General features: G+C 36.2%; 2 protein-coding genes across 2 annotated transcripts in view; one reads left to right on the top strand and one right to left on the bottom strand.

Moving 5' to 3' along the window:
* OPN3 (opsin 3) overlaps positions 1-12,207 on the top strand; it is a 67,584-nt gene extending 55,377 nt beyond the window's left edge. The window contains 4 exon segments of the mRNA XM_044671808.1: positions 1,331-1,650; positions 3,958-4,209; positions 9,269-9,503; positions 10,949-12,207. Coding sequence (XP_044527743.1) covers positions 1,331-1,650; positions 3,958-4,209; positions 9,269-9,503; positions 10,949-11,085 — 944 coding nt within the window. The 3' untranslated portion in view covers positions 11,086-12,207.
* Positions 12,208-12,261: 54 nt separating this feature from the next.
* KMO (kynurenine 3-monooxygenase) overlaps positions 12,262-25,932 on the bottom strand; it is a 51,618-nt gene continuing 37,947 nt past the window's right edge. Inside the window, exons 11-15 of the mRNA XM_044676678.1 lie at positions 25,723-25,780; positions 22,506-22,588; positions 17,077-17,178; positions 16,926-16,985; positions 12,262-12,812 (exon numbers count right to left, since the gene is read on the bottom strand). Coding sequence (XP_044532613.1) covers positions 12,648-12,812; positions 16,926-16,985; positions 17,077-17,178; positions 22,506-22,588; positions 25,723-25,780 — 468 coding nt within the window. The 3' untranslated portion in view covers positions 12,262-12,647. The remainder of the gene's footprint in view (positions 12,813-16,925; positions 16,986-17,076; positions 17,179-22,505; positions 22,589-25,722; positions 25,781-25,932) is intronic.

Below are 25,932 nucleotides of genomic sequence, written 5' to 3' on the forward strand. Positions count from 1 at the left end.
GGATCCTGAGCTGTTTCCATTAGGGTATGAGGAAAGATGGTGGTTAGGGTGGTGGTGTGATTCTCTCGGTACATACTGCTTTCTATCTCTTCCTCAGGGAGCAGCTGCTTATTATATCATGCATATATAGCTAAATATAGCTAAATAATTATTATAGTACTAAAGTCTCTTAGAAGTATTTTCCCATTAAGCACTTTAACTTGTCAATCATAATCTTAACATTTAATTTTATTGAATCAAATTAGTGGAGTCCATATTAAGAAATATTTTCAAGGCTAGCTAGGTGGTTCAATACATTAAGAGCCAGGCTTGGAGATAGGAAGTTCTGGGTTTGAATTTGACCTTAGACCCTTTCTAGTGGTGTGACCCTGGGCAAGTCACTTAACCCCCATTGCCTAGCCCTTACCATTCTTTTGCTCAGTATGGATTCTAAGATGGAAGGAGGGAAGGAAAGAAGGAAGGGAGGGAAGAAGGAAGAAAAGAAAGGAAAGGAAAGGAAAGGAAAGGAAAGGAAAGGAAAGGAAAGGAAAGGAAAGGAAAGGAAAGGAAAGGAAAGGAAAGGAAAGGAGGCAGGAAGGAAGGAAAAAAGAAAAGAAATTATGTTTGCTTTATGAAAAGCAAAAATCTATCAGAACAGATTAGACCTCAGAGAAAAATAAGGTATTTCTCTTTTGATTTAGGTTTGGAAGATGATCTTTTAAGGCTAAAAAACAGTCTCCTGGTCAGGGTGAAGTCAGCAATAGTGACCCCACAGTGTCCCATGAAGCTAGTACTTTGTTGATCTGACTCTTTTAGTAGTGTAGATGGTATCCTTGTAAACTCAACCTAGCTCTTACCATTTTCCTGTTTTGGAACCAATACTCAGTATTAATTCTAAGAGTTTTTAAAAAAGGAATATTTTTCCAATTGAATAGTCGAAAGGATACAAGGACACTCTGTATCCTTTGTCTGATTTCAGATTTAGCCAAAGTGGGATGTAAAAAGAGGTTATCTTAGGAAATGATGTCTCTCTTTGTAATTCCTATCCCAAGGTTTCTGGATGGCAAGAAAATGTTAAGTATGGATTTTTCACTCTATGCTCTAAAAATTCTGATTACTTATTCTCTTCATGTTGGATTACACAAGATAGTTAATGTTCTTGCTAACATTTTATAAGTCTGAGCAGAGATCTCTTTGGATCCCAACTTACTTTAAACTTTGGAAAGTTAAACCTTGATTCCTGGTCTGTTTAATCTGTGCACTGAGAATTTCTCAATGAAGAAGATCATGTTATTTCCATCATTTACCTGGGCCGCTCTGTGCTCTCCCATTTCTTCATTTTTTTTTGCAGGGATTGTTTCCATTATGACCCTCACTGTCCTTGCCTATGAGCGCTACAATCGAATTGTCCATGCCAAAGTGATTAATTTTTCCTGGGCCTGGAGGGCAATAACCTACATCTGGCTTTACTCATTGGTATGGACTGGAGCTCCTCTCCTGGGCTGGAACAGATACACTTTGGAAATCCATGGCCTAGGCTGCTCAGTGGACTGGAAATCTAAAGACCCCAATGATTCCTCCTTTGTGCTTTTCTTATTCTTTGGCTGCCTGATGTTACCTGTTGGTGTCATGGCCTATTGCTATGGCCATATTTTGTACGCCATCCGAATGGTGAGTTGCAACTTCTTTAACTCTCAAATACATCGTTACAAAATTTTTGCTGGAGCAGTATCCAGTGTAATGGTACATAATTACTAGTTGTCAGGTCTTATAGTATGGGGAATGTAGGGACTTTTCTAACAAAGCCACACATTATTGGTTTTTTCAAGATGTGACTCACTTATGTGGGGGGAAGGGAGAGAAGGAGATGGGGAGAGTGAGAGGAGGGGGGAGGGAGAGAGAAAGGGAGGAAGAGAGACAAAGAGACAGAGACAGAGACAAAGGAAGACAAAGACAGAGACAGAGGAGCAGAGAGAGCAAGAGAGAGATTCTGACAAAGCCTTAATGGTATTGTGTATAATTTAAAATCTTATATTTTCTTGATTTAACAAATCCTAATTGATACCCTCAAATGTCTATTAAAAGTTCATAAAATGATTAATAGGTCTTATATTTGTATCATGGGTGTTTTAAACATACTTCTTGATGGTATAACACAATGGAAAAATAGACTAAAATTAATTGGAAACTAAATCACTTTATAGTAAGAACCAACAATTTCATTAAAGAGAATGACAATAATGAGATAACATAAAATTCTGGGGATGTAGCCAAGGCAGTAACTAGAGGAAAATGTATATTTCTGAATGCTTACATCAATAAAATAGAAGGGCAGCTGGGTGGCTCAGTGGATCAAGAGCCAGGCCCAGAGCTGAGAAGTCCTGGGTTCGAATATGTCCTTAAACATTTCCTAGCTGTGTGAGCCTGGGCAAGTCATTTAATCCCCATTGCCTAGCCCTTACTACTCTTCTGCTTTGGAACCAACACAAAGCAGAAGGAACATACTTTTTTCTCAGCAGCATATGGCACCTTCCCAAAAAAGATCATAGAAAAGGATATAAAAGCTTCACAATCAAATGCAGAGTAGCAGAAATATTAAATACATGCATTTATACCATGAATTTAATTTTTATGAGCTTTTGGCAAAAAGAATTCCATAGTTAGGTGGCCAACTGATGTTGTGCCTCCCAAACTCCTATTACCAACAGAAGTTTAGTATGTATTTTGAGAGCTACAGGATTATAGTCTGGGAAAAAACCACTCAGAGATTCTTCTAAGCCTTATTCTTTTTTTTCCTCTACTGGTTTACCAGCAGAGTAAACCTATAAAGCTCTAAATCAGGGGTCGGCAACCTTTTTGGCTGTGAGAGCCATAAACGCCACATTTTTTTAAATGTAATTTCGTGAGAGCCATATAGTGCTCACAGTGAGCGCTCCTGTAACAGCACCTAAAAAAATGGACTTTATGGCTCCTGCAGAAAGAGCCATATGTTGCTTACCCCTGCTCTAAATGATTTACCTATTAACTATTTAAAGAAACTTGAAAATAGTTTTTATTATTCCCAGCTAAGAAGACAGAGAAATTCCCTTATGGGTAAACAAGAGGCCTCCCTTCCACCCCAAATCTGTAATCTCTCTGATATACAAGAGAACTGTTACCTCAGTGCCCCTTATTAGATCATAACAAAGCACAAATAAAATTTTTAAATACCAGTCTTACAGTCAAGAGACTTAGGTTTGAGGTCCAACTCTCCTCCTTATTACATGTGTGACACTGAGCAAGTTGTTTAACTTCTCTGAACCTTATTTCATTTATTTGTAAAATGTCAATCATAATACTTATCTTATTATTATTATTATTATTATTATTATTATTATTATTTTACATTTTAAAACACTTAACTTCTTTGTATTGACTCCTAGGTGGAAGAGTGGTAAGGGTGAGCAATGGGGGTGAAGTGACTTGCCCAGGGTCACACAGCTGGGAAGTGTCTGAGGCCGGATTTGAACCTAGTACCTCCTGTCTCTAGGCCTGACTCTCAATCCACTGAGCTACCCAGCTGCCCCAATACCTATCTTATAATAGTAATATCTAGCATTTAGACAATGCTTTAAGCTTTGTAAAGTACTTTACAAATATAATTCCATTTGATCCTCATAACAACTCTAGAAGGCAGGTATTATTATCATTCTCATTTTATAGTAGGGGAAACTGAGGCTAATGGAGGTTAAGTGATTTGCCTAGGGCCATAGTGTCTGAGGCTGGATTTGAACACAGAATTTTCACACTCCAGGTTAGTACCCTGCCCATTGCACCACCTGCTTATGTATTTTAAACATCTCCATAGAGCAGTTGCAAGGATGAAATCAAATAGTGTATATACTGAAGCTTTGTAAGATGTAACCAAATGAAAGTTATTATTTTCTTTAAATTGGCTTTCAGTTTGTTTCTAATTTTTCCTTTTTTGCCTTTTTGCAGCTCCGATGTGTTGAAGAGCTTCAAACCATCCAAGTGATTAAAATCCTGAGATATGAAAAGAAAGTAGCCAAAATGTGTTTTTTAATGATAGCAATATTCCTGTTCTGCTGGATGCCTTATGCAGTGATCTGTCTCTTGGTAGCAAATGGCTATGGCAGCCTGGTCACACCAACTGTGGCTATCATAGCATCTCTCTTTGCCAAATCTAGTACTGCGTACAATCCAATTATCTACATCTTCATGAGCAGAAAGGTATGCTTTATAACAATGTATTTTTTTTCCATCAGAAATTGGGGAAAACTGAAAGCAGCATTAGGAATAATTCTCTAAATCAGAGTTTAGCAGGGAGAAGAAAAAGATCCAGAAATATTCAGAATATTTAACATTTTTTTGTGAAACTTTAAATTTTACTGACTTTGGATATTTACTAATTAGGTCCATATTAAGGTTGTTAACTAAGTCACTTAACTTGCCAAGTGTAAGGGCCAGAGACAGGTACAAAAAGGAACATAGAAGTACAATCACAACAACAATCCACATTTTCTGCCCTCATAGCCTGGTTAAGGCAGCGAGGTTGCACAATGGATAGAGTACCCAGTCTGGAGTTAGGAAGACTTATTTTTGTGAATTCAAATCCAGTTCTTAGCTGTGTAATCCCTGGCCAAGTCACTTAACCTTGTTTGCCTCAGTTTCCTTATCTCTAAAATAAGTTGCAGAAGAAAATAGCAGACTATTCCAGTATCTCTGTCAAGAACACCCCAAATGGGGTCACAAAGAATCAAACACAACGGAAACAACAACAAGGAAATGCAACATACACAGATGAAAAGATAGTTAACAAGGCAAGGCCATTAAATGCATTGACGAGATAATAAAGGCTGTAAGAGTTCAGAGAAGAAAAATGATGCGAGCTAGTTTTCAAGGAAAGAAAGAGGGTGGCCCAGTTTGAGTCCAGCCCAAAGGAGGAGATAAAAATAAGATGAGCAGAGACAACTGGAGAGCATCTACCCCAGATAGATAATAATAGGAAATGTGTGTTTGGAAATGGTAAAAAGGCCAGCCTGGCTGAAAGCAGAGAGTGGCAGGAGAGAAGTTTAGAGTAGTAAGTTGGATAAGATTGTAGTATAAGAGATCTAGAATGTAGACTAAAGATTCTGCGTCTCGTCCTGTAGAAAATGATGAGCCATTGAAGGGGAAATGCCTTGTAAGCAGAGGAAATGATAGGCCGAGAGATGTTTTACTTTTCAAATCCACATTCTTTGAGGAAATAGGACTAGGATGATAATGATGATTCCCACATATTAAGTTATTCTGCAGCAACTAGAAAATGCCAGTGGAAAGACACATCACGAAAGATCATAGTTATGTATTTTTATGTTTTATTGGTCATTCTTCCACAAACCAGATTCTATCTTTCACATATACATCTAAAGTCATTAGTTTAAATTAGTAAACAGAAACTATCCTAGTTAAAAAGAGTCTATTTTCCATATAAAAAGCATTGTAATGACAGAATGTAGGTCACCCCCTCACTCCCAAAGAAAAGAAGTGGAGTAATGAGGAATAGTACCAATGGAAAAGCTTTAGCTTTGGAGTCAGGGGATCTGGGTTTGAATCCTACTTTTTGATGTTTACTGCCTTTGTGAGCTTTGTAATCTTTTCATCTATATAGGCTGAATTTCCTTTCCTTAATTATGAAGGCAAAAACTATGGTTTGTTGTTTTGTTATATCTCTTTATCCCTTGTTATGACTAACTCTGGACCTTACATATGGCAAGCGTGCAACTTAACCTCCCCAGGCCTGTTTCCTCATAGGCAAGACGAGGGGTTTGGTCTAGATTGTCTCTGAAGTCCCTTCAGCTACATCTGTGATCCTGAGAAGTCCAAGAACTGGATCCCAGTGTGAGCATGTGGCCATGGTTTTTATTTGAATGGGATGCTGCCATTCATCCTGCCAAGAGCTTTCACAAAGAAGAGCCAAAGCAATTTAAAAAATATTTTTTTCATGAAATTCATGTTGGTTATTGTCGACAGAAGCATTTATTTCTTTAGGAGAAAGGTTTCTGAAATGATAACTGTCACATCATCTTTGAAGGATTTTTGTTGGTAGAGTTAAAAAAATTTTTTTTTAATTTAAATGTTCTAAAGTCCTGGTCAAGTAATGTGGTGGTGGTAACTGAATCAACCCTGAGAATTCTCTGCATTACAAAGTCAACTCCTTAATGATTTGGCTTTATTAAAGTTGAAAAGCTGAAAACTTTATATTATTGTATTATTTCATCAAAACTTAGCAGTTAGCATTCTGCCTTATATATGAAATAGGTAGAGTAGTGAGGCAGCTAAGTGGAATTAGGCCTGGAGTCAAGACCTAAATTCAAAACCCAACTCAAACATTTCCTAGCTCTGTGACTTTGGACAAGTCATCTAACCTCCATTTGCCTCAGTTTCCTCAACTGCAAAATGGGGATAATAAAAGTACCTATATCATAGGATTCTTGTGAGGTGAAAATAAGATAATATTTGTGAAATACTTAAAGCAGGCACTTTATAAATGCTTGTTTCCTTCCCCTTTTCTCTAGATGCTAACAACTATTTATTGAATGACTTTCAGAGAAAAATAACAAGTTATAACTGACTCTGAATTTCATAGACCACATGCACATGGCATGACATGAGATACTAACTGGATATACTAACCTCAGATTTCACAAAGCTCCCCCTCTTACTCTTCCTCTTTTGATCTTTCTTTCTCCCCATGCTTCTCTTTCTTCACCATCCCGACCTTTCCTTCTCTTCTCTTCTTTGTTTTCCATTATTCTCTCTCTTTTTCACATATCTCTCTCCCTTAACAGGACATCACATGGAAAAACATATGTAAAATTAGATAATAAACTAGGTATTTATTGAATTTCTATCATGTGCCAAAATGTGCTCATTATAATGGGGAATACAAAGAGTTATAAGACACAGTCCCTACCTTGCAGTAATTTACAATTTGAGGAGATAACACAAATATGAAAAAGTGGAAAACACTAAATATAGACAATTCAGTGAAGACATTTCTAGAATTCAGAGGCAGGAAAGACTAATGTGTTTATTGTATTTTTAAAAATAGTTTTATCTTCCCTGTTTTGAACTTGAAAACTAGTAAAACATGTTTTATTTAGGTCCAAATAAAGGAAATTGTTTTTTATGTAGGCATGAATCCTCTTGTAGAGGGATTCCTGTTTGGATACAAGATGGGCTCTGAGACCATTTTCCATTCTGAGATCATGTGTCCTCATATACTTTTTTCCAGCAGTGGTTCAGTGACCCTTGATGGGGAAAAGAGTTTCTCCAACTAAAATGTAAGAGAACAAATTATATTGATGTAAAAATCAATAAAATAATATTTGATTGCCTCTTAAAAATAAGATATATCTAACTGAAATCTGCCTTGTGAAGTAAATGAATCTAATTATAAGGTAGAATTATACGGTTTGGGATTTCATGATTACTAATGTTCTTCAAACATGTTTTAGGCAACCCAATATTCTTCCTTCACTGAAGAGAACTTCATTTCTAACAAGTTTTTCTTGACTTGATTCATTTATAATTATAACCGATGCTAAGATTTAAATATTACATTAAAACAAAAAATAAAGGGGTGGGTAGGTGGCTTAGTGGACAGGGAGATAGAAGGTCCTCCAATCTTGTCTTGGACACTTTCAAACTATGTAATCCTTAGCAAGTCACTTAATCCCAATTGTCCAGCTCTTTCCATTCTTCTGCCTTGGAGCCAGTGTTCAGTATTGATTCTAAGACAGAAATTAAGGGTTTAAAAAAACAAACAAAAGAGAATGTTGTTAATCTGGCCATCATTATCTCTTTAACTCAGATGTATGTGAAAATCCATAAAAAGTCTTTAACCTCTCTCCAATTTAGTTTTTCCTTTTGTAAAATGGCGGAGAAGTGAGGCTACATATAGAGAAAGAGAATTTGTTACTTGCCTTCGACCATATTTCAGTAATTAGTAAGAATTGCTGATTGTCACATGTAGGATAATTTCATTCACTACAATCCAACAAATATGTACTTAGTACCTACTATTTATGAGACATTGCTCTAAGGCCCTGGGGATTCAAAGACAACCTCAAAAAGCTTACATTGGCTTGAGAGGAAAATAACTTAGAGAACATAATTTGTAAAGAGAGAGCCTGATCTTTTAAGACTAGTTAGAGATAAGGAATGGGCATAATAGGGAATACAAAGAGTTCTAAGACATGGTGTCTACTCTGAAGTAACTTACAATTTGGTGGAGGAGATAATACAAATATGAAAAAATATAGAACATTATACTAAGGGCTAAATTGTTCAGTGCAGATATTCCTAGAATTCCAAAGCAGAATTAAGAGACTATTTAATATACATTTTTGTTGTATTTTTTTTTTAGAGTTTTACATTCCTTGTTTTGAATTTGAAAGCAAATAAAACACATTTTATTCAGCTCCAAGTAAAGGAAATTGCTTTTTCTGTGGGCATTCATTATAAGTGGGAATTCTTACTGGAGGGAACTCCCTCTGCTCAGGCAGGTCAGAAACTCAGTAATTTTTAGTCTTTGAGATTTGCTTGGAGCAGTGATTCCCAAAGTGGGCACTACCACCCCCTGGTGGGTGCTGCAGAGATCCAGGAAATGGTGATGGCCACAGGTGCATTTATCTTTCCTATTAATTGCTATTAAAAATTTTAAAAATTAATTTCCCGGGGTGCTAAGTAATATTTTTTCTGGAAAGGGGTCAGTAGGCCAAAAAAGTTTGAGAACCACTGGCCTGGAGCACTGAGGTTCAAGTGACTTTGCCTTGTGTCACATAGCCAGTATGAGTCGAAAGTCATCTTCATCATCATAAATATATTTTCTTTGTAATATAAATGTGAATCTAAAGAACCAACCAAGGAAAGACTGTCTTGAGTTCCACTTAGAGTTAAGGACTGATGAACATTATAGCTTTTGGCCCAGTCTTACTTGTTATGGGACCAGCTAGGTGTAAGTCTCTGGCCTTTTGCCCTGCTGCAAAACTAATAGGATCTCTACAGGGTGTGAACATTAGATTCTGGCCTCAACACAATGTTTTGTTTTGAAAATTATTTTGCATAGAAGACTAAGAAGAAGGCTGAGGGTAACTAACACTATTCACACTTAGGGAATTTACCACCCCTCTACTCAAGAAAATCCCAAGTTCCAGGATCATCTCCATATCATTTTCTTGAATGGCATCTCAGATGGAAGACCTTTAACTTGGTATTTTGTTGTCATAATTCTTTTCCTGTGCAGTTTCGGAGATGCCTTTTACAGCTCCTGTGTTTCAGGCTGCTAAAATTCCAGCAGCCCAAGAAAGATAGACCTGTCATCAGGACCGAAAAGCAGATAAGACCTATAGTGATGTCCCAGAAAGTTGGAGATCGACCAAAGAAGAAAGTGACTTTTAGCTCCTCCTCCATCATTTTCATCATCACCAGTGATGAGACTCAGATGATTGATGAGAATGACAAAAACAGTGGGACAAAGGTGAATGTGATCCAAGTTCGACCTCTCTAGGGATGGAGGGAGACAGGAAAAGACCAGATTCTGCTTGGTGAACACAGCTTCTGATTTTTAGTTTTGAAGACTGTGATGAAATTTCCCAGAGGATTTTTGCTCCACTGTGATATGATAAACACCAGTTGACCCAGTTGAACTCCAATTATGTTCACTGGCCTCAGAAAATAACCCGAACAATGGTTTTGGTCAATGGGTGCTCCATGTACTGAAATACAACTTAACAACGTAAGATGTTTAGAGGATTATTTTGAGCTGGAAGAGTCTTAAAGGTCATCTAATCCAATCTCCTTATTTTAGAGGTGATAAAACTGAGGCCTGGCAAGGTTAAGTTGCAAGGCCTTACATACAATTTGTTAAGAGAGTTAGGAGTCATTGTTTTCCAAATAAGAAGGATATTTTTATTGGAACTGTTTCTAAATGCTGTGCTTTCTAGTGCTTGTGATGCTTTCTCTCTCTGTTTTGAATATGTGACTAAAAATTCTGCATCTTACATATATGCATAAAATGGGTAGGAAAACTCATCAATTGTAACTAGAGAGTGCACAGTTCTTTATGCTAACTACTATGTCCAACTGTCTTCTTTATAAATGTGATATCATGATTATCCAACTCTAAAATGAAAAATTATAGGTATTTTCCCAGTTTCTAATAAATGGATGTTGGCAGAAGACTTTGATGCTACATGTACCCATGACAACCAAATAACAGATTAAGACAGATGTGTTGCTAACACGACTATAGAATATGTGAGTGCTAGAGGACAGAAGACATCATTTTGAAAAAAAAAATTATTCTTGTATTCTAAGATAATGCTAAAAATACTTTTCTGTTACTTAAAATATAGAATTCTGCATCAACAAAAAATATATCTAGTAAATATGGCACTAACCAGGGAAGAGTCATCACCTATATGTGATAAAAATATGATGTAAGGCTTATTAATCACTTTAATAAAATTTCCATATATATCTGCCAAGCACATAACATTTACTGAACACAGGTAGAAAGGGATAGTATTAGTCAAGCACCAACAGTGTGTTAGAAAATGGTTAAGGCTTGGAAAACAGGCTATTCTTCCCAAATAGGGATGTAACTAAAACAAGACTGATTTGAAATCATGAATTTACATGGCTTCCAGAGTGCTACCATGCAGAATTATAGAATATTAAAGCCAGAATAAACTTTAGAGTTCAACTACTCCAATCCTTTCATTTAATATATGTTCAGAGTGGTTAAGAGATTTTTCCCAGGATAACACTAGTAAATATTAAAGCCAGAACTTAAACCCTAATCTTATGAATCGAATTTTTCCATGGTTTTTCTTCTACACCAGCTTCTTCCCTGGACTTAGAAGAGAAATATTTGTTCCACTTGTCATTATTTCATATTTATTATTTAATTTTTATTGTCACAATAACTGCTTGACCTGTTGGTATAACATCTTGTATGTTTCATAACCTCAAAGTGGATTTCTTGATAGACCGAGAAGAGAAGAACCAAAGAAAAAGTTTTTGCAAAAAGTGCTTTTGAAAGTCACTTTTATGGACTAGCCCAACCCCAACTTATAGCTAAAGATCAAGTTGGTTAAACTGTAATTGAAGGTCTAAAATAAAGTAAAATGTCTCATATTTCTAATAAAACATCTCAGCTTACATTTTAAAATATTTAACATTTTTCTATTTTTGTATAGAAATTAAGGTGTTTAAATTGTTTAAGTAAAATGTAATTGGCCTTCACTGAGCCATGCCATGGCCTTGCTGGGCCTCAAAAAGTTCTATTGATTAATTACTGCATATATTTTATTTTCCCTCCAGAAGAATATGGACACACTATTATGAATATGCATAAATATTCCCAGGAGCACAATGTGTAAAACTGGGACAAATAACATTTTCATTCTATACATATTTAGAGTTCTCCAGGGTCACTTGAGGCTCGGAACGATGGTACTAGAAGTTATCTTAGACACTACCTAGTCTAACTTCTCCATCTGTTTAAGAGGAAACTAGAGAGAGCTAAAATCACTTGCCCAAGATCTTGTAGTTAGCTACTGAAGAATCTGGACTAGAACTCAAAGTCTACTTATTCCTTGTCCAGTGTTCTTTCCAAATCAAGTTGTTTCTCCTCATTTCTGAGCTCTGGCCTTAGAGAAACCTATGAGGCCAAAAGTTCTACTGACATCCTGGGAAAAATGTGAATTTACCCCTCAAATGACTTCTTGTGGGACCACACAAATAGCCTTTTTAAAAAAAATTATGGTACTGACAACATAATACTATTTTTCATTTTCTTGTTTATAATGTGAACCTAGCTAATGGATCAATATATAAGAAATTCAAATTCATTTAACAAAGAGGTAGGTACCTATAAAAGCTGCTGAGAAAAGGATTTTCTGCATTTCAGGAGAAATCAGGCATCTGTACCATTGCCTTTTTAATTTCCATGATAGAAACCCAGAGATAGTGTTGACAGGGGAAATACTTTATTTAATATTGGAGCTAATAGACTATACAACAGACTATACTTCCCATATAGGTTAGTAATAAACCAGAGTCTTGCTATAATGCTTTCATCTCTCTCTATTGAAATTTAGGCACCTTGGTGGCATAGTGGATAGAGTACCCGGCTGAGTATCTGGAGGACCTGGATTCAAATCTGTCCTCAGACACTTCCTAATTGTATGACTCTGAGCAAGTCATTTAATCCTTATTGCCTAGCCCTTACCACTCTTCTGCCATGGAATTAACACTTAGTATTGATTCTAAGTTAGAAGGTAAGGGTTTTCAAAAAAAGAAATTAGTTCAAAAATTTTACATTTCCAGGAGGATTTCATTGATAGCATTGTCATGTATAAAATGATTTTGGACCTTCAGGACAATATTCTGAGAGTCCAAAATCTTTCTAGTGCTCTCAATTTTTAAAAAATGTATACTCTTTAAAAATTTAATTCAAATGGCATTATCATTTGAAGGATGCTTTTTAATAATGAATTGTAAATGAAGGTCAATATATGTTTGTGAATGCCTGAGGTCTTTTTTTCAAGAAACCAACCATCTGCCATTAGATAACTCTCCTTCATAATGGCCTATATCACAATCTAGAATTCACTCTTTTACTTCCATGGAAGTTTCAAAAAGAGGTTTTCCGTGCTCCTGAAGGAAGTGATCCAGCACCACAGCATCTTCAGTTGGACCATTGGAGACATGTAAGTTATAAATAAGCAGGTACCACTTAGGGCTGTTGCTGTCCCAAAGAAAAAGAGTCCTTTGTTTATAACCTGTAAGGAAAGAAGGTATATCATGGGAAATCAAAATCTGGTGAGACAACAATGTTCCCAAGGCTTTTGCTTGGCCTGTTATTTCAATAATTCAATTCCTCAAACACATATTAAGCTCTTAGGATGATGACTTCAAGGCTTCTCTAATTCCCCCATGCTTTATTTCTCAGACACTTTCTAGTTTTCATTAAAATTATCTCTGTATTTGTCTTATCATCTCCTTACCAAAGGTCAGGCTTTGAGTCATATAGGTTATTAAGGAATATTGGGGAATATTTAATTTGAGCTATCTCCCAGGGCTTAGCCACTCACTGCCTTACATGTTGGAGAGGCATAGTAAATATTTTTTAACTGTCAAATGGCAAATTTTAAGGCCTGCTCTGCCAAGTATAAATGGGGCTGAGAAAGTAAATATTTCTTAGAAAGATTTCTTACATGCATTTTGCATAAGCTTTCCCCTTCTATTCGTTACAATACTATCCAAGTGAGGAAGTGCTTATTACTGAAGCAACTACACAGACTTGAGTAGGGTTTCACAGGAATGAACTTCCTTTTGTATTCGATCACTGGCAGGAACAAGGAAAAGGATCTTCAGCTCTGCCTCTTTGGCAGAAAGGAGATCAGGCTGAATTGCCTAATAAATTAGAAGAAGGATATGAGTCTACATTAATTGATCAATAACTATTCTGTGTTGCATAACACTTCTTGAGGAAAAAGAAGTGGAAGGACATTGTGAGTCAGGGCACAGTTTTTGGGGAGGGCAAATTAACACAATGTCTTGTCGTAGTAAATTGTTCTCAGGATTAGTCTACAAAGTGGTAAGGTATCAATTCAGTGCCTGAAAAGAAAAAAGAAGACTTGTTCAAAACCTGTTACAGGTTAGAGGAGAGAGAGGACTGTAGAATAATCAACCAATTCACTGATTTTTTTTTCCAATTCTCAGACAGTTATATTTTCATCATTTAGACATATGACCTAATCAAATTTCATGTCATGTCTTTTACCAGGTAAATGATATCCCACATTAGTTACTGCATTAGTAACTGCAGCTTTTAGCCAGAGCTATTAATCATTCAATAAAACTGAATTATGGCAATGCTTTGGGACATTCAGGCAGAATATGAATTGATGGCTTTTTTCCCCCTGAGTTCTAGAACCATGCCGGGGAAGATTTAAGGGCTTGGGCTGAAAGGTTAATGATAAGTGCTTATGAGAAAATTCTCAAGGGAGAAAAGAGTAAGTACAAGATCAGTCCAACAGGTGAAAATTATTTGAAAGGTGTCAAAAGATCCCGTTGGAAAAATATTTCCCCCAGCAACTGGACTGCTTGGGTGTCTGATATTCAGACCTATAGATTAACTCCATATAGGCCTTTTCTAGAGATAGAGATTCACAGGGACCAGAGAGATCACCCAATCCAGCCCCCTCCTTTTGGAGAAGAACAAATGGAGGCCCAGGCGAAGTGATTTCCCTAAGGTTATAGCAATAATTAGTGGCAGAGCAAATAAGGGAATTTACATCTTTTAGTTGTAAGTCTAACACCAGCACAGCTATGAAATATGATATAGATTAAAAGAATAATGGCTGGAAGAGCAGGATTTTATCTGAATGCTTTAGCAGGAATAATTTTATAGAATGACTATACTTGCTAAGAAGTAGAAAGCATATCCTTGAAAAATAAGGGACTAAGTATTTAATTGAGGGTCAAGGGTAAAAAAGTCTCTAATCTGTAGTTCTGCCTTGACTCAGGGGTGTTCTTGAACAATGGGAGGCCCTGAATAAGTAGGAAATGGCATGAGAGCCCAGGGAAGAGAAGAGTAATGAAGCAGGCATCTATTACAGAAAGCCAGGGAGGTTGGTACTAGATCAAGACACAAGACACAGGGAATATAATTAGGTGGTTGTTTTTTTTTTTTTTTTTGCCTAACTGAGCCTGTTTCCCTCAAACTTCGTGATCTTTGCCCTTGGTTTGTGTTCTTGTATTAGTGTGGTCAGACTTAACTTGACCCCTTATTAACTTAGTTATGCCAATAAGGATGTGGAAACAGGCATATGTATATAATTAAAAATATTTTATTGTGGTGATATTTGAGACTTGCTTTCCTACAAAATCAAATACCAATTATTGTGTCACCTAAAAGTGTAAAAGAGTAAAAACTCAGCTCTTAATGGGTGTCAATGTACATATTCAAAGAGATAAATTAACTTGCTTCCTAGGTCTGTAAGGAAGTAGTACAATATTGGGAGAATACTGTGACTTCTTAAACATTAACTATTCTGAACTTGCAGTTCTGAGTTTAAAATGATAAACTCATTCTGAACAGTCAAAGGACCCTTATCAAAGGCCTTTCTTCATTAAATAAACAAAACAAAACAAAACAAAAACTAACCACAAAATACTGTTTTAATCTGTGTGCTTTCACCTAGTAATCATCCAAAACAAAAATGTATCCTATGCATCCTGAATATCCCAACTGACCTAAATCTGAATTTCCACTAAAGTATGCCTTCAGTGCTTCATTTCAACAGTAAACTTGATCCTGGCTTCTCAGAGACCCAAAAGTCCTAACCAAATTGGAGCCATTTTGAACACAATTCTGTTCAGCAATGGCAAGGCATCTGTCTTCTGAAAATCAGACTAGGTAAGTGCAAGGAAATTCATCTGCAGAAGTTACTAATAGCAATGAAATCACAGATCTTTTCAAGTAAAGACATTTTTTAAAAAAATCAGACACTTCAAGTCAAACCTTTCATTTCCTTGATGCCATGTATTTAAAAGCAAGATTAGCTCTTCATGATAGTTATATCTATTCATTCAAGCTGGGTTTTTGAAAGATGAACGTTTTCTTTTGACCTAAGAGATGCTGAAGGTAGATTAGAAAGATTCACTTGAACTGGAGCACTAAGTGGGTATTAATGTTTAATTTGTATCCCAAACTAGAAGGATGATTAAGGCTGACTATTCCCATTTGAGTTGTATAATCTTAGTAACCTTTGGCAACACAATCTTTCACATTCCATTCCCAAAGCCATTTTTATTTAATGGCCCTGACATATTGTACTGGTTTGGAAGCATTAATAGGAAAGAGATTTCAGAAATATTTGACATGCCATTCTACTCAATAGACTGACAGATACAAAGATAGAGGTAGATAAAGATATATAGATATATTTCTACTGAAATATATATCTGTATCTCTTAACTCTCACTCTTTATATATATGTGTGTGTGTATATATATATATATATATATATATATATATATTTATTTATCCAGAATATGGCTATAACTTGGTGTTAAGATGATACAAAATTGTTAGCTAATTATTTCAGCACTTTAAGGCTGATGCTTTCAGAGTTACTATATTTAATTTGACTCTTAAAAAACATTTCGCTTAAGAAAATAAATGCTGAGTGCTATAAAGCTTAAAATTGTACGACAACTTTTGGCATACTCTATGTATTGAGGGAGGAAAATATTTTTAATGGCATTACAAAACAATTTAGATATATTCTAACCATGAAGCATGGTGGTTTGAAACATACCCAAGCTCACTAAGCCAGTAAAAATACTCACATGATGCCAGTCACAGGGCCAAATCAACTTAAAAAATAAAGAGGTACAGTTTAATGTGCAGCTTTTTTCTTTCATTATTCTTCCTTTAATTCTTTCTCTTATCAGCTTCCCTCTCTGACTTGTCCCATTAATCAAGGTGCCTTTGTGGCCTTGGTAATTTGAATTAACAAGGTGCACATTTCATTTTTAAGAGGGTAGGCCCAAGAACCACAATTTTATTGTTTCTACTTCTTAATTCTTTGGAAAGAGACATTGCATATATGAAGCAGTAACATACATCTAGGTGGCAAGGGCCTGTAATTTCATTGGTGAAAAGTTCCTTCTCCATGACCACAGCAAACCAACTATAATTATAGCCATAGAAAACTACATATCAGAGCTAAATGTCTTGCCTATAGTCATGCCATTCCAAGTTTGTCACAGACAGAAATTGAATCTGTTTTTTTCATTCTCAATCCAGCATTCCACTTTGCCATGGAAACTTGCTGAAACAACAAAGTTGGTTTGCAATAGTAAAAATCAGAAGCTTTTCTCACCTTTTTTTGCCAATTCCACCGTAGAACTGCTTCATGGTATCGTATTCTGGAAAAAGTGACCTGTATGAAAATATTAAAAATATTTTCAGATATTTTCCCCCCTTAAAAAAAAGAATTCAAATAGGCTAACATTCTCTAGATTTTTTCTTACCATGGTATAGAGTGGAATAAAGGTTGATGGCATAATTGCATGAAGACATTTTTCGATATTCTTTTGGAAGATGAACCATTTTGAATTGACATGTGCTCGCATCTGAAACAAATGAGAGGGTTCTTCTGTGACACTGCTCTTTATTGCTGCCACAATCTGCTCTTTCTTACTCTTGGCTCTAAAGGAATTGTTCCAAACCATAATAGCTAAACAGCATGACATCACCTGTCATACTTAATAAATACTGCTAGATTGATGATATTACCACCAACATTAGGGGATGCTTGGCAGACTGGGATGCAGCACTAGTTACCCTTGATGGAGATTCAAAGTATAATACTGTCATAGAATACTGAATTTGGAGGCAAGATACTAGGATCTGTGGGTCTCTAATGATCTGTGTGACCATAAGCTAGGCATTTCCTCTTCCTGAGTCTCAGTTTCCCTCTGTCTAAAATGAGGAATTTTAGTAAATGGTTTCTGAGTTACCTTGCAGATCTAAATCCTGTAATCTGATGAGAAAGTGATTTTTTAGATGAAATCCTATAGAGTAGGAGTGGTCTGAGAAGCCCTTGTGGAGAGGGAGGGGCATAAATCAGAATCTTATTTTTTCTTCCTTTGAAAACTACTGAAAATCCAATTCTTTTTCACATCGGATGCTCCATTTATCAGTTCAGATATCCTTACCCTTTAATCGAAATGAGAAGGATATTCAGGAGCACCCTATATATATCTTGACAAAATAGACAATAATGTTACCAATAATAAAAATTATAGCCAGCATTTACACAGCACTTCAAAGTTTGCAAAGTGATGTACAAATCTTCTCTCATTTGAATTTTATAACTTCAGGAGTTAGGTGCTACTATTATCTTCATTTTACAGATGATGAAACTGAAGTTAAGGCAGAGGTTAAGTGACTTGCCCAGGCTCACACAGCTTAGTAAGAATTTAAGGTGTGGGGGCAGCTGGGTAGCTCAGTGGAGTGAGAGCCAGGCCTAGAGACAGGAGGTCCTAGGTTCAAACCCAGCCTCAACCACTTCCCAGCTGTGTGATCCTGGGCAAGTCACTTGACCCCCATTGTCCATACTTACCAATCTTCCACCTATGAGACAATACACAGAAGTACAAGGGTTTAAAAAAAAAAGTAAAAAAAAAAAAGAATTTAAGGTGGAATTTGAATTCAGAATCTTCTTGACTCCAAGAGTAGCCCTCTTTCCCATTATTTCTTCTGGTGCTTCTGTTAAGAACTAATATTCATATACAATTACACTTTGGGCTTTACAAAGTATTTCACAACTACCCTCTTATGCAAATAATTTAAGTATGCCCATTTTATAGTGAAGAAAACTGAAATCTGGAAGGTTTATGTGATTCCCCCTGGGTAATGCAGTTAGACAGAGTAAAGAGCTGGGACTAGTTTTGTCTCCAAACTTGTGGTTCAAAGCACTTTCTACTAGATTATGAAGATCACTCAAAAATAGAGAATGGACATTCATGGTACAGTGTTATGGTCTTTGAGAAATCAATATAAAAGACCCTTTCATAAAGGGTTTACTGAACCTGAACTGGTGAGGCTCTGTGCCATATGTTTTGAAGGATTCTTCTTACTTTCTGGCAGGATAGAGAAATTGATGCATATGGCACCACACAGTTTTCCTAAGGCAAAAGAGTTCATTCATCCCCAAGAGTTGGAAGGGATCTCAGAGATAGCATCCAACCTGCTCCTGGCCATTTTATGTAGTTTTTTCCTGTTCTTAAAAATATAAAGGAAATATTATGGAACTTCCCGCAATAAAATACTTCAGTAAGCCAATCAATAAATGTTTAAGAATCTACTGTTTGCCAGGCACAGTCTGCTACTGATGAATAGCATAAAACCATGCTGAGTCCACTACAAGTTTGCGTTGTATAATCTCAGCTGAGCTCTCACTGCAGCAAGGCAATGCTTTTATACCATTCTAATCTGTTTACTTTGGGGACAGTTAGATGTCATAGTCAATAGAGTTCTGGGCCTAAAGTTAGGAAGACTTATCTTCCTGTGTTTAATTCTGGCCTCAGACACCTACTAGCTGTGTGACTCTGGGAAAGTCACTCAACTCTGCCAATTTCCTCATCTTTAAAGTGAACCAGAGAAGGAAATGCCAAACCACACCAGTATCTTTGCCAGAAACATACACACACACACACACACACACACACACACACACACACACACACACACAAACAACAACAACAAAAACAAAAACCCAAAATAGGATCACAAAGAGTTGGACATGACTGAAAAATGAATGAACAACTATTTACTTTTTCACTCACCATAGCTATCCTTACAAAAGCTTTTTTCATCCCTCCTGAAACCTCTTATAGCTCTGTATTTGTCCATCCAGACTTCCAATAAGAGTATAAAAACTTTTGAGGGGAGCTGTGGGTCAGATTTTAACTGGGGAAGTCTAGCCTGTTGTTATGAATATTCAACATCAGTGGGATCTAAAGCATAATTCACAGTGTAGAAAGCTGAGGGTTAGAGCCAGCTAACCCGAATGGGGTTACCTCTTCAGAGGTGGTAGAAATAGACCTGAAGGCTATTGCATTCCACCTGATTTTTCTCTATCCTTCAATAAATATCCCCAGCTTTGTAAGTCTCTTGTATAAGTCACTTCTACAACCCTGCAATTCAACTCTGAGCACCACTTGGCTGGTTGTATGTTGTTCATTTGTGTCCAATTCTTTGTGATCCCATGGACTACATACACTGTTCATGGAGTTTTGTTGACAAGGATACTAGATTGATTTGCCCTTCCCTTTCCCAGCAGATTAAGGCAGACAGAGGTTAACTGACTTGCCCAGGATCACACAACTGGTAAGTATCTGAGGCCAGATTTAAACTAAGGTCTTCCTGGCTCCAGGGCCAGAATTCCAACCACTGAGCTACTCATATACCTCTCACTGGATAGTGCATCAAATTAATGGACATTCTCCTCCATATATCCAATCAGCAGCTAAATCTTGTCATTTCTACCTCCACAAAATTCTTAATGTGAGTTGCTTTTTCTCTAATCATATAGCAGCCACTTTGCTTCAAGCCCTCGTATCCTTTTATCTAGAGTATTGTAAGAGCATTCTAACTGGTTTTCTGCCTCAGATCTCTTCCTACCTTAATTCATCCACACACGATTGCCAAAGTGATTTTGCTGAAGCACTAATCCAGCCGTGTCACTTCTTTACATAATAACTTTAGTGTTTCCCTTTTGTGTCTAGGATAAAATGTAAACTCTGTTTAGTCCTTAAATTATTTTAACTCATTTTTAAAAACTGTAAATTTCTTCATGACCCAGCTCCAATGTGGCTTTCCAGTTTCATTGCACTTGAATCCTCTTCTTATACTCTGCAATCAAGCCAAACTGACCTTCTCCTTTCTTCACAGCCTATCTTCATGTCTTTATAGCAGACATTCCAAATGTCTGCAATGCTCTCCTACTACAAAGACTACTTTTTACATAAGCCCTTTCCTGATCACCCAAATGCCAGTCTAAACTACTTTTTGCTAATGACTTTTTATTGATTTGTATTTATCCTCTTTTAAAAATTCTTTGTAAATTTATACAAATGCTTCATATCTCTCTGGTTAGAATATAAGTTTCTAACAAGTGAGGATTTTTTTTTATGTCTTTACAATTGTATTCCCAGTACCTAACAAACACAATGTGTGACACAGAGTAGGTGCTTTAAAATGTGTTTTGATTATTTGCATATTTAACCTATCCTATAATTAAAGTGCAAATTTCTTGAACATAGAATGCTGTAACCTTTCTTTAAAAGCATAACAGCTGGAATGATGCACTGAACATGAAGCAAGTACTTCAGAAGTCCTTATTGAATTTAATTTAACTAAATGTTATTTAAATCTATTCTATTGCATTTTAAACTTATTTCATCTTTTTTTCTCTCTTGAAAAGAGATGAGAAAAAGTCACTTCATCACCATCTTCCTTAAATGAACTTTTAAAGCTTTTCTTCATAGTATTCATTTTCCAACCCATTTAATTTCTTCCATTCTTCTTATTTATCTCTTCTTTAACCCTTACCTTCTGCCTTGGAATCAATTGATTCCAAGGCAGAAGAGTGGTAAGGACTAGGCAATGGGGGTCAAGTGACTTGCCCAGGGTCACATGGCTAGGAAGTATCTGAGGTCAGATTTTAACATAGGACCTCCCATCTCTAGGTCTGGCTCTCAATCCACTGAGCCACCCAGCTGTCTCCCCCATTCTTCTTATTTCTCAATCTGTGGAGGCTTAAATAAAACTAAGTACTAAATTAGGCAATATACAGTGAAAGTGTTAGTACAAATTTTCTACATGCCATGTATCTGTTATAACATCTCAGGGCTAAATCTATTTTTTGAAGCAAAGTATTGTGTTATCTCTTTATATCTTAGAGCAGAGTCCAGAAAGTATCAGATAGCATAACTAAAGAAATTTTGACATGCTTAGTGGTAACTTGGAGTTAGGAAGACCTGAGTTTAAATTCTTCTAACTGTCTGGCTTTGGGCAAGTTGCTCAGTCTATCTGCTTCAGTTTCCTCATCTAGAAAATGGAAACAATAGCACCTACCTCCCAAGGTTATTGTGAAGGTCAAAATTAGATAATATGTGTGAAATGCTTTTTTAAATTTTAAAATATTATATACATTTTATCTATTGTAGTTATTATTATTGTTTTACTGTTATTATTATCCTATACACCATCCTAATGATCCTGAGAATGCAGAAAACAGACAATGTGTATGGATGACCATCACTGATGGCACATGACCCAAGAGGCAATAATAAAGGATGTGTATGTATATGCATGAATGATCATGTCAGTGGTACCCAAGTGATAGCAATTCTGGTTGTATAGAAGGAAAGAAGGCAGCTCCATTTCATATCAGATTCATTTAGACCCTTAAACTCAATAAAAATCATCTGAGGGGGTAACATGGAATAATAATGAAGAGGCATAAAGTGATGAAATCAGAGTAGAAGGACTTCAGTTTTAAATCTCTTTCTGAAACGTATTGGCCAAGTGATCCATAGCAAGTCACTTATTCTGAGTTTCATTTTCCTCTTCTGTAAAAAGAGGATAGTAATATCTGTAATATTTTGCACATGAGGTTGTCCTAAGGCTTTAAATGAAGCCTTTGGCAAATTGTAAGTCTATACAAATATTCGCAATTATTATTACTATCCCTCAGAAATGCCAGGGGAATGATTTTTCTTTCCCTTTTGTCTACATGTACCCTTTTAGTAGATGTTTCTTACAAACCTATGGTATTTGGGCAAAAATGAAAGTAGGGAAAACAGTACCACAAGTAAGGGAAGAGTAGAGTTACTCCTTAGAAGCAAACATGCCTCATCAATCCCAAATAGAGTCAAACCTCCTCACTTACTTCTATGTAATTGTACATGGACAAATCTGAAATTGCATGATCATCTGGAATTCGAAGTCTTGAGAATTCTGGAAGACAGATACCTAGAAAACATGTAAAAGAATTCAATCATGCCATCAAAATAAGCCCTGAAAGTTCACTTAAGAGTAAGTATACATGTGTGTGAAAGTATGCATGTTTAGAGTATGTGAACTAAAAGTGAACACTATTCTAATATTTGAATTATTTGAATATATAGAACAAATGTTCTAATTACTGGGTTATGTAATCATGATCAGAGCGCCACATTAAGTGAATAGCAAACTAGGAAGATTAAGTATATGATTATAGATATCTTACTTTAGTAATCAAACAACATAGTAGTCTAGCATAATTTTAATGAAAACGATTTATACACAGATCTGTAGAAATACTTACTATTGTATTCTATAGTAATTAGTCACAAATGGCAAACAATCCACATGAAAGACTATAATTGACATTAATTTTCTAAGGTCAAACCAGACTTTTCTGTTGTTTTTTTTTTTTTCTCTTTCTAATTCCTTTTTGGTAGTTATCCAGCATCCATAATTAGCATCAATACTAACAGCTTTCTCTGTTATCATTTACAATTTAATCATCACCATCTTTTGGTTCCATAAAGATTTAGGGTAATACTCTTTGGTGACTGCAGTCATCTTGCCTACAAAAAGTCCCTTCTCTCTCATTAGATTAAACTCTTTGAAGTTAGAGATTGTGTTTTTGCCTTTGTATCCCAATCCTTGTTTAGCATAGGGTCTGACACATAATAGGCACTTAATAATTGCTCAGATCTTCTGCTAAGAGGATGGGATAAAAAGACAAAAAGGAAATAATACCTGGCCTCATGGAGTTTGCATTCTGTCTGGGGAGATAACATGTATAGAAATAAGTATATACAAAATAGAGGGGATAATGGTTGGACCTGTGATTCCACTGGTCTAGGCAGGAAGCTCACCAAATTCAATTCAGTGCTTTGTCTGAAGACCTCTTAGAGAGTCTTAGAGATTGTCAGTCTTAATGAGTTGATCATAGTACTAAGAGGTTAAATGATTTGCCTCAGGCCACAAAGCCAGATTGTATCAGAGATTAGATTTGCACCCTGATCTTCTTTACTCTGAGGCCAACAAGATGTCTCTCATTGAAAATAAATACAAGTGAATGATGGTGTAGATGGTAATGACATCAGCAGACAGGGATATAAAAAAAGCTTCATGCAGATGATGGTGCTTAAGGAGAAGTTTAAAGGAAACAAAGGTGTCTAAGAAGCAAAGATAGAGTAAGAAGACATTCCAGTCATAGGAAAGATCCATTGTAAAATTGCAGAGGGGAATGCTATTCCTGAGAACAATGAGGTCAAACTGGCTGAACTGTAGAGTACAGATAGGGAAGAATATATATTTTTATATGTAATGCATAAGTTTGGAAACGTAGTCTAGGGCTAGGTTATGAAGGCCCTGAAAAACTAAAAAAACACATTTAATTAATTTAATAAAGAGATAATAGTGGAATGATCAGAACTACACATTATGATAATTACTCCTTCCTTCCAAACACACTCAAATCACATTCCCTCTGATTTGCCCATATTTACTCACCTGAACCCTTCAAACCTCTCCCATCCTCTAAGGGGTCATTGAGTAGTTATTGCCTGTTTTCTGGGCCAGTTCTAGGCAGGTTTTTTTGGTGATGGAAACTGGGATACCAAAATCAGAGATGGTATCACATGGCATGCGAGGAGTGTGTGTGTGTGTGTGTGTGTGTGTGTGTAAGAGAACTATGGGAATGACTTTTGGATCTTTGGCTTCGATGAGTTTTAAAATGGGAAGAGATAATAGAGAAAGGTTAAGGGAGCAGTTCTGAAGTGTGAAGTCAGAACTATTTTCATAATAATATTGACATTTTAATTTCTAATGTGATAGATATCGATAGGTAAAACCCACATAAACAAAAACTCTTGGGAGGGGCAGAATCTTCAATAATTTTTAAGAGGGTAAAGAAGTGTCAAGACTAAAAAGTTTGAGAATTGTTGAATTGAAGAATGTAGGGGAATCTATGGTTGGGCCAGTCATATTATGTACCCTACTAAGGCTAGTTTGCCCTAGGGCCAGCCCTGATAACTTGTGAATTTCAGAGAAGAAAGTTTGGTGAGGGAGTATTAAAGGGAGTGCCTTTCATCCTATGATTAGAGATAAAACATTTAAAAATGCAAATGTATGGGAGTGTTAACACACTAGTGTGAATGAGTTTCAGTCAAAGTCTTCAATGAATTTCCCTTAGTATACTAATGAATGTCTTTTCCTTTAATGTAAGCTACTTATTTTATTTCACTTCCAATTTAAGGGACCCACTGGTAGGTAAGATCTCCCTGGGCTCTTTAGGAAAATAGCCTGGGAATTACCCCAATAGTTCTCCAACTCTTAAGGAATTTTCTTTCTAAAATGTCCTGTAGCAATATGGGAACTCACACAGAAAGAGAAAACTATACAAAAAGCTGTATTAACTAAGGAGCAAACCACCATGTATCATTATGTACAAAGTCAAAGTTAAGGACTAGCAAGAGGTTAGAGGTAACAAGTTGGTCCAGCACTCTTAAAATCTGTAAATTAGGTAGTGTCTTCACAGTACCTGCCTACTTCTTATTTTCCTCCACTCCTTCCTAAATCCACATCCCTATTATTAGGTGCCCATTGCTCTCATAAGAAACCGATCATTCTAGTTATAACAGAAAACAGTCCTACTAGTGCATTCGTGCTAAAGTGTGATAAGACTTGATCTGTTACAATATTGACACGTGTTTGCTATTTTTTTTGTTTGTTTTTTTTTAAACCTTAACTTCTGTGTATTGGCTTATAGGTGGAAGAGTGATAAGGGTGGGCAATGCGGGTCAAGTGACTTGCCCAGGGTCACACAGCTGGGAAGTGTCTGAGGCTGGATTTGAACCTAGGACCTCCCATCTCTAGGCCTGACTCTCAATCCACTGAGCTACCTAACTGCCCCCTATGCTTGCTATTTACAAAAGATTTATAGGGGAAAAGCAATGATTAACAATCAAGACCATCTTATTAGGGATTAGGTTCTAAAGTTATCTTAATAAAGCAAAAATCAACCTTGTATAGCCAAAATCATTTTACAGAGAATGATTAAGTGATATTGTTTGTACTCTCTTTACTAACCTCCACAAAGGGGATTTACTTACTTAAATCATTATGGAATTTATCCATTAACTCATCAAACACCAAACAGTCTTCAAAGCCCTGAAAAGAGATCAACCCAAACTAGTAAACAGGCAAAACTTAAAGCTACTAGGTTCTTAAACATGCATACCCTTTTTAATAAGTGAATTTAAATTATATAAAACTCTCTTCCATCAATCATCTTCCTCTGCTGTTTCTAAACGCATTCTATT

This window comes from Gracilinanus agilis, chromosome 4 (assembly GCF_016433145.1).
Source record: "Gracilinanus agilis isolate LMUSP501 chromosome 4, AgileGrace, whole genome shotgun sequence".
Lineage (NCBI taxonomy): Eukaryota > Metazoa > Chordata > Mammalia > Didelphimorphia > Didelphidae > Gracilinanus > Gracilinanus agilis.